Source organism: Pseudophryne corroboree, chromosome 4, assembly GCF_028390025.1.
Source record: "Pseudophryne corroboree isolate aPseCor3 chromosome 4, aPseCor3.hap2, whole genome shotgun sequence".
Classification (NCBI taxonomy): Eukaryota; Metazoa; Chordata; class Amphibia; order Anura; family Myobatrachidae; genus Pseudophryne; species Pseudophryne corroboree.
In genome coordinates this window covers 861,918,737-861,935,269 of record NC_086447.1, presented here as the reverse complement: position 1 = coordinate 861,935,269, position 16,533 = coordinate 861,918,737, and the positions used below count along the sequence as shown (strand labels likewise).

The following is a 16,533-nucleotide window of genomic DNA, read 5'->3' as shown; positions in this document are numbered from 1 at the left end:
ACAGAAAGCTTAATCAAACTCATCATGAAAGCTATGTGGTGGTGGAACAGTAACCAGACCACAAAGTATTATGTTCCACAAAATACCATCTACCTACCTGTGCAAGTACTGCGTATGATACAGTGATCAATGACCGGACTGCAGTTTACTGTGATCTCTAAGCAATGATGGGCATTATGGTGCTGTGCAGATTTGTCATCAGGGTTAAACTGAAATGAAAACAACACACTTACTGATAGAATGGAAGCTTAGTTAGTGTCCAGGTATAGCATGCATCTTATACGCATACATAGTTAAGACGGATCTGTTCCTCCTTTAACTTTCGCACCGAGTCTCTGTGTGCACGTCCCTATCTCCTCCAACTGACTGCACAGGTCAACTGTGGTACAGCGCACACCACCGGACCTGGCGTACAGTGCTGCTCGGACTCCTGGGAGTAAGAGAGTGCAGACTCTTCTACAAAGCAGAGTGCCAAGGAGGGTCACAGTGTGGGAGGGAGTGCTCATAAGGATTTGCTCTGAAGGGACAGGGAGGTGTAGTAAATGAATGGGGGAAGTTGGGTGCTAATTTTTTCATTGGTGTGGCATTTTATTTATGGGTGTGCCTGGGACTTTATTAAGGGTACTTTGGAGACAATAAATTGGGGTTCGTTATATACGTTACACAATCACAATGCCGATAAGGTTAGAATGATGGCATACAGTTTTTCTTCTCAGTCTGTCCCTGGTCTTAATGGAAATCCCAACGCTAACCCTTATCCCTCTTGGAAAATAAGAATTTACTTACCGATAATTCTATTTCTCGTAGTCCGTAGTGGATGCTGGGGACTCCGTAAGGACCATGGGGATAGCGGCTCCGCAGGAGACTGGGCACAAAAGTAAAGCTTTAGGACTACCTGGTGTGCACTGGCTCCTCCCCCTATGACCCTCCTCCAAGCCTCAGTTAGGATACTGTGCCCGGACGAGCGTACACAATAAGGAAGGATTTTGAATCCCGGGTAAGACTCATACCAGCCACACCAATCACACCGTATAACTTGTGATCTAAACCCAGTTAACAGCATGATAACAGAGGAGCCTCTAGAAAAGATGGCTCACTACAGCAATAACCCGATTTTTGGTAACAATAACTATGTACAAGTATTGCAGACAATCCGCACTTGGGATGGGCGCCCAGCATCCACTACGGACTACGAGAAATAGAATTATCGGTAAGTAAATTCTTATTTTCTCTGACGTCCTAGTGGATGCTGGGGACTCCGTAAGGACCATGGGGATTATACCAAAGCTCCCAAACGGGCGGGAGAGTGCGGATGACTCTGCAGCACCAAATGAGAGAACTCCAGGTCCTCCTCAGCCAGGGTATCAAATTTGTAGAATTTTACAAACGTATTTGCTCCTGACCAAGTAGCTGCTCAGCAAAGTTGTAAAGCCGAGACCCCTCGGGCAGCCGCCCAAGACGAGCCCACCTTCCTTGTGGAGTGGGCATTTACAGATTTTTGGCTGTGGCAAGCCTGCCACAGAATGTGCAAGCTGAATTGTACTACAAATCCAACGAGCAATAGTCTGCTTAGTAGCAGGAGCACCCCACTTGTTGGGTGCATACAGGATAAACAGCGAGTCAGATTTTCTGACTCCAGCCGTCCTGGAAACATATTTTCAGGGCCCTGACAACGTCTAGCAACTTGGAGTCCTCCAAGTCCCTAGTAGCCGCAGGCACCACAATAGGTTGGTTCAGGTGAAACGCTGAAACCACCTTAGGGAGAAACTGAGGACGAGTCCTCAATTCCGCCATGTCCGAATGGAAAATCAGATAAGGGCTTTTACAGGATAAAGCCGCCAATTCTGACACGCGCCTGGCCCAGGCCAGGGCCAACAGCATGACCACTTTCCATGTGAGATATTTTAACTCCACAGATTTAAGTGGTTCAAACCAATGTGACTTTTGGAACCCAAAAACTACATTGAGATCCCAAGGTGCCACTGGAGGCACAAAAGGAGGCTGTATATGCAGTACCCCTTTTACAAACGTCTGAACTTCAGGGACTGAAGCTAGTTCTTTTTGGAAGAAAATTGACAGGGCCGAAATTTGAACCTTAATGGACCCCAATTTCAGGCCCATAGACACTCCTGTTTGCAGGAAATGTAGGAATCGACCTAGGTTGAATTTCCTCCGTCGGGCCTTACGGGCCTCGCACCACGCAACATATTTTCGCCAAATGCGGTGATAATGTTTTGCGGTTACATCCTTCCTGGCTTTGATCAGGATAGGGATGACTTCATCCGGAATGCCTTTTTCCTTCAGGATCCGGCGTTCAACCGCCATGCCGTCAAACGCAGCCGCGGTAAGTCTTGGAACAGACAGGGTCCTTGCTGGAGCAGGTCCCTTCTTAGAGGTAGAGGCCACGGATCCTCCGTGAGCATCTCTTGAAGTTCCGGTTACCAAGTCCTTCTTGGCCAATCCGGAGCCACGAATATAGTGCTTACTCCTCTCCATCTTATAATTCTCAGTACCTTGGGTATGAGAGGCAGAGGAGGGAACACATACACTGACTGGTACACCCACGGTGTTACCAGAGCGTCTACAGCTATTGCCTGAGGGTCCCTTGACCTGGCGCAATACCTGTCGAGTTTTTCCCAACGGTTTATAATCACGTGGAAGACTTCTGGGTGAAGTCCCCACTCTCCCGGGTGGAGGTCGTGTCTGCTGAGGAAGTCTGCTTCCCAGTTGTCCACTCCCGGAATGAATACTGCTGACAGTGCTATCACATGATTTTCCGCCCAGCGAAGAATCCTTGCAGCTTCTGCCATTGCCCTCCTGCTTCTTGTGCCACCCTGTCTGTTTACGTGGGTGACTGCCGTGATGTTGTCCGACTGGATCAACACCGGCTGACCTTGAAGCAGAGGTCTTGCTAAGCTTAGAGCATTGTAAATGGCCCTTAGCTTCAGGATATTTATGTGAAGTGATGTCTCCAGGCTTGACCATAAGCCCTGGAAATTCCTTCCCTGTGTGACTGCTCCCCAGCCTCGCAGGCTGGCATCCGTGGTCACCAGGACCCAGTCCTGAATGCCGAATCTGCGGCCCTCTAGAAGATGAGCACTCTGCAACCACCACAGGAGGGACACCCTTGTCCTTGGTGACAGGGTTATCCGCTGATGCATCTGAAGATGCGACCCGGACCATTTGTCCAGCAGGTCCCACTGGAAAGTTCTTGCGTGGAATCTGCCGAATGGGATTGCTTCGTAGGAAGCCACCATTTTTCCCAGAACCCTTGTGCATTGATGCACTGAGACTTGGCTCGGTTTTAGGAGGTTCCTGACTAGCTCGGATAACTCCCTGGCTTTCTCCTCCGGGAGAAACACCTTTTTCTGGACTGTGTCCAGGATCATCCCTAGGAACAGAAGACGAGTCGTCGGAACCAGCTGCGATTTTGGAATATTGAGAATCCAACCGTGCTGCCGCAACACTACCTGAGATAGTGCTACACCGACCTCCAACTGTTCCCTGGATCTTACCCTTATCAGGAGATCGTCCAAGTAAGGGATAACTAAAACTCCCTTCCTTCGAAGGAGTATCATCATTTCGGCCATTACCTTGGTAAAGACCCGGGGTGCCGTGGACCATCCAAACAGCAGCGTCTGAAACTGATAGTGACAGTTCTGTACCACAAACCTGAGGTACCCTTGGTGAGAAGGGTAAATTGGGACATGAAGGTAAGCATCCTTGATGTCCAGAGACACCATGTAGTCCCCTTCTTCCAGGTTCGCAATCACTGCTCTGAGTGACTCCATCTTGAATTTGAACTTCTGTATGTAAGTGTTCAAAGATTATAGATTTAAAATCGGTCCCACCGAGCCGTCCGGCTTCGGTACCACAACAGTGTGGAATAATACCCCTTTCCCTGTTGCAGGAGGGGTACCTTGATTATCACCTGCTGGGAATACAGCTTGTGAATGGCTTCCAAAACTGCCTCCCTGTCGGAGGGAGACGTCGGTAAAGCCGACTTTAGGAAACGGCGAGGGGGAGATGTCTCGAATTCCAATTTGTACCCCTGAGATACCACCTGAAGGATCCAGGGGTCTACTTGCGAGTGAGCCCACTGCGCGCTGAAATTCTTGAGACGGGCCCCCACCGTGCCTGAGTCCGCTTGTAAAGCCCCAGCGTCATGCTGAGGGCTTGGCAGAGGCGGGAGAGGGCTTCTGTTCCTGGGAACTGGCTGATTTCTGCAGCCTTTTTCCTCTCCCTCTGTCACGGGGCAGAAATGAGGAACCTTTTGCCCGCTTGTCCTTATGGGAACGAAAGGACTGCGCCTGATAATACGGCGTCTTCTTATGTTGAGAGGCGACCTGGGGTAAAAACGTGGATTTCCCAGCTGTTGCCGTGGCCACCAGGTCTGAAAGACCGACCCCAAATAACTCCTCCCCTTTATAAGGCAATACTTCCATATGCCGTTTGGAATCCGCATCACCTGACCACTGTCGTGTCCATAACCCTCTTCTGGCAGAAATGGACAACGCACTTCCACTTGATGCCAGTCCGCAAATATTCCGCTGTGCATCACGCATATATAGAAATGCATCTTTTAAATGCTCTATAGGCAATAATATACTGTCCCTATCTAGGGTATCAATATTTTCAGTCAGGGAATCCGACCACGCCAACCCAGCACTGCACATCCAGGCTGAGGCGATTGCTGGTCGCAGTATAACACCAGTATGTGTGTAAATACATTTTAGGATACCCTCCTGCTTTCTATCAGCAGGATCCTTAAGGGCGGCCATCTCAGGAGAGGGTAGAGCCCTTGTTTTGACAAGCGTGTGAGCGCTTTATCCACCCTAGGGGGTGTTTCCCAACGCACCCTAACCTCTGGCGGGAAAGGATATAATGCCAATAACTTTTTAGAAATTATCAGTTTTTATCGGGGGAAACCCACGCTTCATCACACACCTCATTTAATTTCTCAGATTCAGGAAAACTACAGGTAGTTTTTCCTCACCGAACATAATACCCCTTTTGGTGGTACTCGTATTATCAGAAATGTGTAAAACATTTTTCATTGCCTCAATCATGTAACGTGTGGCCCTACTGGAAGTCACATTTGTCTCTTCACCGTCGACACTGGAGTCAGTATCCGTGTCGGCGTCTGTATCTGCCATCTGAGGTAACGGGCGCTTTAGAGCCCCTGACGGCCTATGAGACGTCTGGACAGGCACAAGCTGAGTAGCCGGCTGTCTCATGTCAACCACTGTCTTTTGTAAAGAGCTGACACTGTTAATTCCTTCCAACAGTTCACCCACTCAGGTGTCGACCCCCTAGGGGGTGACATCCCTATTACAGGCAATTTGCTCCGCCTCCACATCATTTTCCTCCTCATACATGTCGACACAAACGTACCGACACACAGCACACACACAGGGAATGCTCTGATAGAGGACAGGACCCCACTAGCCCTTTGGGGAGACAGAGGGAGAGTTTGCCAGCACACACCAGAGCGCTATATATATACAGGGATAACCTTATATAAGTGTTTTTCCCCTTATAGCTGCTGTATTGTTAATACTGCGCCTAATTAGTGCCCCCCTCTCTTTTTTAACCCTTTCTGTAGTGTAGTGACTGCAAGGGAGAGCCAGGGGAGCTTCCCTCCAACGGAGCTGTGAGGGAAAATGGCGCCAGTGTGCTGAGGAGATAGGCTCCGCCCCTTTTTCGCGGACTTTTCTCCTGCTTTTTTATGGATTCTGGCAGGGGTTAAAATTCATCCATATAGCCCTGGGGGCTATATGTGATGTATTTTCGCCAGCCAAGGTGTTTTTATTGCTGCTCAGGGCGCCCCCCCCCCCTAGCGCCCTGCACCCTCAGTGACCGAAGTGTGAAGTGTGCTGAGGAGCAATGGCGCACAGCTGCAGTGCTGTGCGCTACCTTGGTGAAGACAGGATGTCTTCTGCCGCCGATTTTCCGGACCTCTTCTTGCTTCTGGCTCTGTAAGGGGGCCGGCGGCGCGGCTCTGGGACCGGACTCCATGGCTGGGCCTGTGTTCGATCCCTCTGGAGCTAATGGTGTCCAGTAGCCTAAGAAGCCCAATCCACTCTGCACGCAGGTGAGTTCGCTTCTTCTCCCCTTAGTCCCTCGATGCAGTGAGCCTGTTGCCAGCAGGTCTCACTGAAAATAAAAAACCTAAAACTAAACTTTTCACTAAGCAGCTCAGGAGAGCCACCTAGTGTGCACCCTTCTCTTTCGGGCACAAAAATCTAACTGAGGCTTGGAGGAGGGTCATAGGGGGAGGAGCCAGTGCACACCAGGTAGTCCTAAAGCTTTACTTTTGTGCCCAGTCTCCTGCGGAGCCGCTATCCCCATGGTCCTTACGGGGTCCCCAGCATCCACTAGGACGTCAGAGAAATGTTGACATTTTGTGGGTGCCAACATTAATAATATCAACATCAATGTTGAGCTTCTTCTGTCAACACTGTGAATGTCAACCTGGTGGAACACTGATCTAGTGACTGCACTTTAACAACTGAAGAAGGGCTGAATTTGGGGATGAGAAGGTATTTAAATACTTACGGGTATATTCAATTAGCATCGGATCCATTCCGACATACATTTGTCGGAATGGATCCGACAACCCCTGTTCAAATCTCATCTCAATTCGACTTTTTCAAGTCAAATTGAGATGAGGGACCCAGAGGAGGAGAGAGGGGGAAGGGGGAGCCGCGGCGAGACCAGCGGGGACAGCCGCCGGCAGACGGAGGAGATCAGCGCTACAGGAGGATGTCACACAGCCGCTCAACCTCACGGCAGTGTCCACCCGGCTCCAGCAAGCGTGACCTCACTGAGATGGTCGAAAAGGGGGCCAAAACCGACAAGCACGTGGATCGGCAGCTATTACGCCAATCCACGTGCTTTTCGACAAGTCGAATTCATCGACTTGTCGAAACATTTTGGGATATATTGACTAGGTCGAATCACGATTCAACCTTAAAAAGTCAAACTGGCCTCTTTTCGACAGACGGCAGCTTTCGACTTTAATTGAATATACCCCTTAGTGGTACCATTTATTAATGTTATGTCAGGGCAGTTCGGTTGGAAATCTGTTCCTGTGGTAACTGAGTACTAGCTTGATATGGTCAGGGTTGGTTTTTGGGGGGTAGAAAAGGTCTGTTTATTAAATGTGAACCCTAGGGTTCACTGCAGTTGGAGGTATATAGTTATTAAACATCAAAGCTACTGACTGAACACGTTAGGGCTTGTTCAGGGCAAGAATATTCACTCATTGCTCATCTGTCCAGATGACCCCAATATTTACAGACCCAGACCACCACCAACTGAACACAAGACGAGAGCAGCGGCAGGTAGTGAAGCTTCATGAATAGGTGGGAGAAAGAACGAACAGTTGAGATATGTTCTGCACACAATGCTAAAGGGGGGACTGTGTGTCTCCAATATTTGTAATGGGGTGGCACTCAGAAAAGTTTTTTTGTTTTTTTTTTTACTTGGGACTGTGGATGGCCTAGCACCAAAAGTGAAAAATGTTGCCTTCCCCAGATAATGTATACAACAATCATTTGCAGGCAAAACATCTTCGGAAATAGTTAACCCATTTTTTCCTGTATGTGTAGAATGTAATAAAGGTATACTTAATCTCAGTATAGTTGTAGTTTTTAAATACTATGGGGCGGACTCACAAGTCATGGGACAGGTCAGGCTTCGCTTTATAGTGTTTAGCACACAACAGAGACAAAACTTCCCACCTTATTGTAGTGTGTAGCCAACACCATAAATACCCTGACTGTTTATACTGCACGATTTACCTACAGGGACTGTTCTACACAAAGGACGGTCACACCAACTAGAGAAGAACGCATAACTCAAAGCACACACTGCACGCACACATCATAACAAGGCTGATAAGACAGAGAAAAAGGAACAGAGACAAAACCTTACCCTGATTGTCATATACCCAACATAAGCATCTTCTGAACCCTCCATGAAAACAAACGTGGAGTCTCTAGTGTTTTCAATGATCACTTTGTCTGCAACTTTTCCTGGTGCTGTAAATGCACAATAGAATAAAGATAATTAGCTGTGCAACATTTCATGTCCTAATTACCAAGACAGGCAGCAGTGGTTCATACTGGGGGGATTCATATGAAACCTTGTGCACTGGCAACACTGCTCAATAAATAGAAAGAAAATGTAGAAGTTCTACTGCCTATAGTGTCCAGATATTCACTTTCATCGTCTCACCAGATGAAACAAATCTGGACAACCTGGCATACAGCACCCGTGGAGCCGTTAATGTTGCACAAGTTTCATGAAATCCGCGCACCAGGATTATAATTACAGCTTGTAACGTTACCTGCGCCAATCATAGTGATTGGAGACTCTATGTAGATCCATTCATCTGTGTAGATGCCAGAATGCACAAAGATGAGTCCATCAAAGTGAGCTTCCTGCACGCCGCCTAGTGCGTCCTCAATGGTATCGTAATACTAAGCAGGGGAAGAGATGGGAGAGAGGTCATCGCAACCACAACCCAAATGCGCCTCTGGTGCATACAGACAGACACTTACCAGCATGTTCTCTCTGCCTTTATATCTTGTGGGATTGCTGTAAAAGTGTTCCGCAAACCCTGGTTTAACGTGTGCCCCTTTGTACTGTGAACGAGAGAAAACAATGCATTAGTGATCCGCAAACAAATGAGACCCGACGAGTTAAACTGCTAAACATGTCAAAGCATTCCCATTTTGCAACCAAGCATAAAATAACCCTTCACCCAAGCAGGGATACATTTCATTTTACAGCAATTAAAAGCATTACATTCAGTATTAGCAATATCATTGCAGCAACAATACAATGAATAAGAGCTCCTCTCCATACCAGCTGTTGAAAGCTCTCCTTCCACGGGTTTGGATGCTCATATTCCTCAGGGTTAATCTGATAGAACTTCCCCGGTTCGGGGTGCATCATCGGACGTGTATACTCAAACACTTCCATATATAATCGTTTCCTGAAAGAGAAACAGCGCAGTGTTAATGCAAGTCATGCTTACCGGCAACGAGTACTTAACACCCACCCGCAGATGTTACAGCAACTCTGTCTCTGTCTCCCATTAGGTTGGAGGAGCTTCAGCTGACAGTAGCAGAGAGGAAATACTTTATACATACATACATACATACATACGTATGCCTTAATGACGTTTAAAACAAAAAAAAGTTATACATACAGACAGTCTGGCTCCTGTACAAAAGAGCGCAAACTACAGTATTTGAGCATTCCTGTGCAAGTGTAATATACTCTGCATGAGTAATGCTATTATGAGTTGTGTACTTTGCCAGCCATAAGGAATACAATACACTTGTTCCTTTGCAGACAGGCGCAATAACAAAGCCTGTAGCTTGAATACACTTCAAATAATTGGGTGGCGAGTTAAGAGCTGCTCTGCGTAGCAGCTGGAGAAAGTTCTCCTTCCACAGAATGACGGGTGTCACGGTAGCCTTTCCTATTGCAATGCTGCATGCATTATGCTAGGGGAAAGCAGGAGTTTCACCTACAACTTCAGGTGTCATCCATTTGCCCATGTGTCTTTGCTTTAAAGCTCTTCAAAGGGGCTACATGATGAATTACTTAACACCAGCCGGACCAGGCATAATCTTTAGGATTGAGCACTAACTAGAACCGCCTCAAGAAACATGTGGCTAGACGGCTACTGTCGAACTACAACTCCCAGCACACAACGGGCTAGAGGGAACTGTAATTCCCCAACAGGTGGGGAATTACGGTTTTGGGAGGCAGGTTCAGGGGAAATTTAAGGAAAATTACTTGACAGAAAGGGTAGTGGATAAGTGGAATAGCCTCCAATCAGAGGTGGTAGAGGCTAAGACTGTAGAGCAATTTAAACATGCTTGGGAAAGGCATATGAATATCCTTACAAAGAATTAAGGTTCAAAAAGGATTGAGATTAGCTAAAGGATAAAAAAAAGGGGCAGACTAATGGGCCAAGTGGTTCTTATCTGCCGTCAAATTCTATGTTTCTGTGTAACAGCAGGAGAGTATCATATTGCCCAACCTTTATGTGTATGTGTGCTATATTACCCAAATGTATACATTAGGCCGGCCCTAGTGACGTCAGAGGCCCCAGCTGCATTTAGAGGTATGTACTTCACAGATCGTAGCTGGCACTACCATACACAGAAGTCACTGCTGGAGTGCTCATAGCTGGCTACCAGAAATGTGCATACAATAATTATAATCTACTGCAAACAGCTTGGTTGTTAAAAATAGTTGCAAAATATATATTTTGTGTAGAAAAAACAAATGGCAAAAGTGACTTTAAGATGGTAAATCAATTGTTTAATGAGGTGATGAGAAGAAATATGTAAAAGGTGTCCTGGGTGCCCAAACAATTGCCCATTGATTTTCGCACCCAAAAGTACCGGGTTCAGCCACACAAAACAGATAAACGTGGCTAAAGTACTGGGCGCAAAAAAAGTGAAAAGTTAAGTTTGGGCGCCCAAACAGGACACTTAACACATATCTGCCAGCCACCTCAGGAGGCTGTGAATAGAAATTATGTCAGCACATCTGTCGACAGAAACAATAATACATTTGCTGGCAACAACTGAATCACCCAAATGCTTATTATTATTTTTTTTTTAATGTGGGTGATGTCAAACTTTTGGCTGAATTTGACATACATGAAAGAGGAAACGGCAGAATAAGCAGATCTTACTAGGTAAAAATCAGAGTGCTCTCTAGGCAGCTTTAAAAGTTAGACCTGACCATTTGGCAACATGTAGATCAGACATTCATTTATTCATACATCCATTAATAAGATACCACTAGTAGCGCATTAAGACTCAGCGGTCAGAAGCTTCCACTCACCATAAAATAGGATCATTAGCAAGCTCGCTGAAGCGCTTGCACACACAAGCGGCTCTGCAGAGATCCTGCTCCAGCAGGTAGGAGAAGATCTTTAAAACCACTTCATCTGGCAGCTTTTCTTGAAGATATTGTTCTGCAGGTGCTGCTATTGAGGTATTAAACACATTACTTATTCCATTCACAAGCTTTTCCCTCAGACAACATGAAAAGATAATAATTCTGATCCTATAACTTTAAGTTCTATCCCTACTGTACATGAAGTTGCAGAGGTGAATGCAAGTCAGCTTTATAGAAGTGACCTGCGCGTTTCACACTGCACAAGCTCCGGAGCAGAGTACGGGCGATGCCGTTGCATACAGCTCTGCTGCATCTCCCACTAGTGGCTGAATCAGCGTTACTGGGCATCCTCATATACAGGAATGTGTCAATGGAATTGCGGCCTGTGTGTATGCGCAATTACGCCTGATTTCAGATGGATCCTTTGCACCAGGGATACAGCTGATACAAGTGATCACGAGACGCATACTGCTCTTTATACGAGTGAATATGTGCATATAGTTCTGTGTGCACAAGACCTGATTCAGATGTGTGATGCACACGTATGGTAATGCAGCAGGAGCGGTCTGGCATAACTAGTGATCCTCAGACACATCGATCACTTGTAACACCATCGGTCGGCTAACTCTCCCATGGGACAGCAGCAGCTGCTTCCAAGAGGCCAGGAAGTCCTGGCCCTGGCACTCCCGCAAAATGGAAGAGACACTCCTCCATTTTGTGAAACAGCTGCAGTTGTCGCCTCGACCCCAGACGGGTGCAGGCTGCACATGCACAGTACAGGACCGGCACTTGCACACAGTACCGCACACCAGTACTTTGCAACCAATGTGCCACTTGTGTCGGAACCTGCATCAGGCACACAATGCGGGAGTAACTGCTTCTGACCTGCATTCTGCCTTCCATCAGCCCCAGTGTTTGCAAGGGACACACAGCAGTAAATACATTCTTCTTTGGCCAACAGTGAGGCTACAGAAACCATTGTCCATTTTCACAGACATCTGGTAATATCCCTACATCAACACTAACCCAATTACCAAGAGGAGGCATTAACTTTAAATAAAGAAATATGCTACTTGTAGGTTCTCAAACAAAGTATTAAATTAGTGGACGCAAGTTTTTGGTTTGGATATATAGAGACAAACACAATCACCATTCTAGTTTTACGACCTCTTTGGGGGGGGGGGGAGATTTCAAAAGAGAAAACTACATTTTAATCAAGTGTTAAATTGAGGAAACATCAATATATTCCTTAATTCATTTAACCCTGAAAACATGAAGTGGGGGGGGAAATGACAGTGAATGGTAGCCAGTTACAAAGAACATGAAAGGATCAGAAAAGGCAACTCTTACCAGGCAAATCCTGTGATTTCCCAGACACCCTTGCACGTTTTGCTCTATGGCCGAAGTTCTCAGTTGTCGACGTTGAAGCACCCTTTAAAAAACAATACTTGATTAAATAAAGTTCTATGTTGCCTGTAATTTAAAGAAGAAAAAAAAAAAAAAAAAAGAAAGAACAGTTTTATTTCACAATTAGTGGAAAGCCCTGATACAGATACCAGCACATGTCAGAGGCTACAGCACTGCTCTTATAGGATGAGGCAAAAAGCAAATACAACATTTCCATAGACCAGTATAACTGGAGTTACAGATCAGTACCTCCCCTAAACCATAGTACTCAATATTGCAATGATCGCTTCACATGTGAGACAAAGTGCCATCTCCTTTTAAATAAGAGAATGTGAAAGGGAACACATGGTTTCATTTCTCTGGCACAATCTACTCCTGACCATGACACAATGACAGCATGTGCACAGCTGGGATCCGGTCTGAAGATCGACACTGTCTAGGTCGACAATGTTTAGGTCAACCACTATAGTTCGACAGGGTTGGAAGGTCGACATGGTTTCTAGGTCGACAGGTCAAAAGGCCGACATGAGTTTTTCAAATTTTTTTCTTTTTTTTAACTTTTTCAAACTTAACGATCCATATGGACTACGATTGGAACGGTAATCTGTGCCGAGCAAAGCGGTAGTAGAGCGAGGCACCTTGCCCGAAGCTTGCTCGCCACGCGATGGGACACTGTGCACTAATTGGGGTTCCCGGTCACCCTACGAAAAAAATGACACCAAACCCCCCCCCCCCCAAAAAAAAACAAACCTTCCTGTCGACCTAGCACGTGTCAACCTTCCAACCCTGTTGACCTAGTGACTGTCGACCTAAACACGGTCGATCTAATGATCCACACCCGCCACAGCTGGCTATAGCAGTCATGTACGCTGAGGGCCCACTGGCATAAGACTGGTGGAAGTGGGCATATAGTGGTACAATGCTCATTAAGCACCTCTTCTGTATATAACGCTGCACACCACAATAGTTATATTGTGCCTCTTAATAAAGAATGATGCAATGTAAAAAAGGAAGGGCTTCTCCATATTACACCAGAATCCAAATGTGCCTGCATGAAAGATTATTATATAGCAACTTCAGATGAACTTAAAAAAGAAAAAGATTTTTATAATATATTATATATATATATATATATATATATATATATATATATATATATATATATATATATATATATATATATATATATTCATATATATATATATATATTCATATATATATATATATTCATATATATATATATATATATATATATATATATATATATATATTCATTTTTTTAAATGGTCACAGTCCAGTTTGCGACACATTTATGTATCATATATATACTTTGCTACTTTTTCTATTCATATAAATAATCCTACACTGTGTAATGACAAGGAATTTGTCACAGGAAAAATTACCACCTCGCAGGTTTTTTTTAGTTTTTTTTAATACTAAATGAAATCTATTTTTTCAATCAATCTGGGGGACACTGCTTCCATGGGTTTAAGTTGAGGGCACAGGAGTTACACACTTGAAGGGTTACGGTGTCCACACACGGTACAATATTTTAAACAAGGTATGCAATTCCGATGACTCGGAACAACACATTGTTTAAAAAGTGCAGTGGTTGGGCATGATAACAATGCGGACAGCCACGGGTTGTTCGTCAACTCCTCAGATCACTTCAACATGCAGACGGATTTGAGGAGGGGGCGAACGATGTCGAATGCAGCATGACCCCGCTCCCCTCCAAACCAACCCCACTTCCCCCGCTCGTTGTGTGCACCTCGCCGGGCCCCACTGCTCACTATGTGTCCTCCACCGTGTGTGTGGGGCTTTAATTATAATTTTGAGGGCCGAAGAACCTACCCCTGCCTAACCCTGTCCCTCTGTTTGAGGTAGGAAGGACAGGGTAAACAAATAAAACACATGGAAATACAACACAGAATGAAAATGAACAAATCTCAGACTGAGTGAAATGGTGGGAGCTTACTGCCCCTTAGATGGGTGTAGAGAAGTGTATTTAACTACAAGTACAAAAACATAACTTTTTTCCCCATCATCCAATCTGGGGGACACTGCTGCCACTGAGGCATTCTGGAGCTGCTCTTGGGTGGGTACGCCCAGACATGACTGAACACAAAACTTGGACCTAGCAAGCATCTTCAGATGCAAAAACATGGAAACTGTAAAACCTGGTTAAGGTGTGTCCAGAGCGGACACAGCTGCTCATCACCCACAGGTAAGAAAGAGCAGCAAGTCTGTCTGGAACTGGACATCTCGAACAAGAACTGGCCAGTTGAAAAAATAAGAATTTACTCACCGGTAATTCTATTTCTCGTAGTCCGTAGTGGATGCTGGGGACTCCGTAAGGACCATGGGGAATAGACGGGCTCCGCAGGAGACTGGGCACTCTATAAGAAAGATTTGGTACTATCTGGTGTGCACTGGCTCCTCCCTCTATGCCCCTCCTCCAGACCTCAGTTAGGATACTGTGCCCGGAAGAGCTGACACAATAAGGAAGGATTTTGAATCCCGGGTAAGACTCATACCAGCCACACCAATCACACCGTATAACTCGTGATATTATACCCAGTTAACAGTATGAAATATAACTGAGCCTCTCAACAGATGGCTCAACAATAACCCTTTAGTTAGGCAATAACTATATACAAGTATTGCAGACAATCCGCACTTGGGATGGGCGCCCAGCATCCACTACGGACTACGAGAAATAGAATTACCGGTGAGTAAATTCTTATTTTCTCTGACGCCCTAGTGGATGCTGGGGACTCCGTAAGGACCATGGGGATTATACCAAAGCTCCCAAACGGGTGGGAGAGTGCGGATGACTCTGCAGCACCGAATGAGAGAACTCAAGGTCCTCCTCAGCCAAAGTATCAAATTTGTAGAATTTAGCAAACGTGTTTGCCCCTGACCAAGTTGCAGCTCGGCAAAGTTGTAAAGCCGAGACCCCTCGGGCAGCCGCCCAAGATGAGCCCACCTTCCTCGTGGAATGGGCTTTCACTGATTTAGGATGCGGCAATCCAGCCGCAGAATGCGCCAGCTGAATTGTGCTACAAATCCAGCGAGCAATAGTCTGCTTAGAAGCAGGAGCACCTATTTTGTTGGGTGCATACAGGATAAAAAGCGAGTCAGTTTTCCCGACTCCAGCCGTCCTGGAAACATAAATTTTCAAGGCCCTGACTACGTCCAGTAACTTGGAATCCTCCAAGTCCCTAGTAGCCGCATGCACCACAATAGGTTGGTTCAAGTGAAAAGCTGATACCACCTTAGGGAGAAACTGGGGACGAGTCCTCAATTCTGCCCTATCCATATGGAAAATTAGATAAGGGCTTTTACATGACAAAGCCGCCAATTCTGACACACGCCTGGCCGAAGCCAAGGCCAATAACATGACCACTTTCCACGTGAGATATTTCAGATCCACAGTTAAGTGGTTCAAACCAATGTGATTTTAGGAAACTCAACACCACATTGAGATCCCAAGGTGCCACCGGAGGCACAAAAGGGGGCTGAATATGAAGCACTCCCTTTACAAAAGTCTGAACTTCAGGCAGTGAAGCCAGTTCTTTCTGGAAGAAAATCAACAGAGCCGAAATCTGGACCTTAATGGAACCCAATTTTAGGCCCATAGTCACTCCCGACTGTAGGAAGTGCAGAAAACGACCCAGCTGAAATTCCTCTGTAGGGGCCTTCCTGGCCTCACACCACGCAACATATTTTCGCCAAATACAATGATAATGGTTTGCGGTTACTTCTTTCCTGGCTTTTATCAGCGTAGGAATGACTTCTTCCGGAATGCCCTTTTCCTTTAGGATCCGGAATTCAACCGCCATGCCGTCAAACGCAGCCGCGGTAAGTCTTGGAACAGACAGGGCCCCTGCTGTAGCAGATCCTGTCTGAGCGGTAGAGGCCATGGGTCCTCTGATATCATTTCTTGAAGTTCTGGGTACCAAGCTCTTCTTGGCCAATCCAGAACCACGAGTATCGTTCTTACTCCTCGCCTTCTTATTATTCTCAGTACCTTTGGTATGAGAGGCAGAGGAGGGAACACATAAACCGACTGGTACATCCACGGTGTCACTAGAGCGTCCACAGCTATCGCCTGAGGGTCCCTTGACCTGGCGCAATATCTCTTTAGCTTTTTGTTGAGGCGGGACGCCATCATGTCCACCTGTGGCC

At 46.1% G+C, this 16,533-nt stretch overlaps 1 protein-coding gene across 2 annotated transcripts in view; it reads right to left on the bottom strand.

The window, feature by feature from the left end:
* FBXO11 (F-box protein 11) overlaps positions 1–16,533 on the bottom strand; it is a 215,184-nt gene that overhangs the window by 79,029 nt on the left and 119,622 nt on the right. The window contains exons 3-9 of one of the 2 annotated variants that reach the window (XM_063918698.1): positions 12,286–12,367; positions 10,879–11,023; positions 8,875–9,004; positions 8,568–8,651; positions 8,354–8,486; positions 7,939–8,045; positions 98–209 (exon numbers count right to left, since the gene is read on the bottom strand). In XM_063918698.1, coding sequence (XP_063774768.1) covers positions 98–209; positions 7,939–8,045; positions 8,354–8,486; positions 8,568–8,651; positions 8,875–9,004; positions 10,879–11,023; positions 12,286–12,367 — 793 coding nt within the window. The remainder of the gene's footprint in view (positions 1–97; positions 210–7,938; positions 8,046–8,353; positions 8,487–8,567; positions 8,652–8,874; positions 9,005–10,878; positions 11,024–12,285; positions 12,368–16,533) is intronic. The other variant, XM_063918699.1, reaches the window with a different exon arrangement.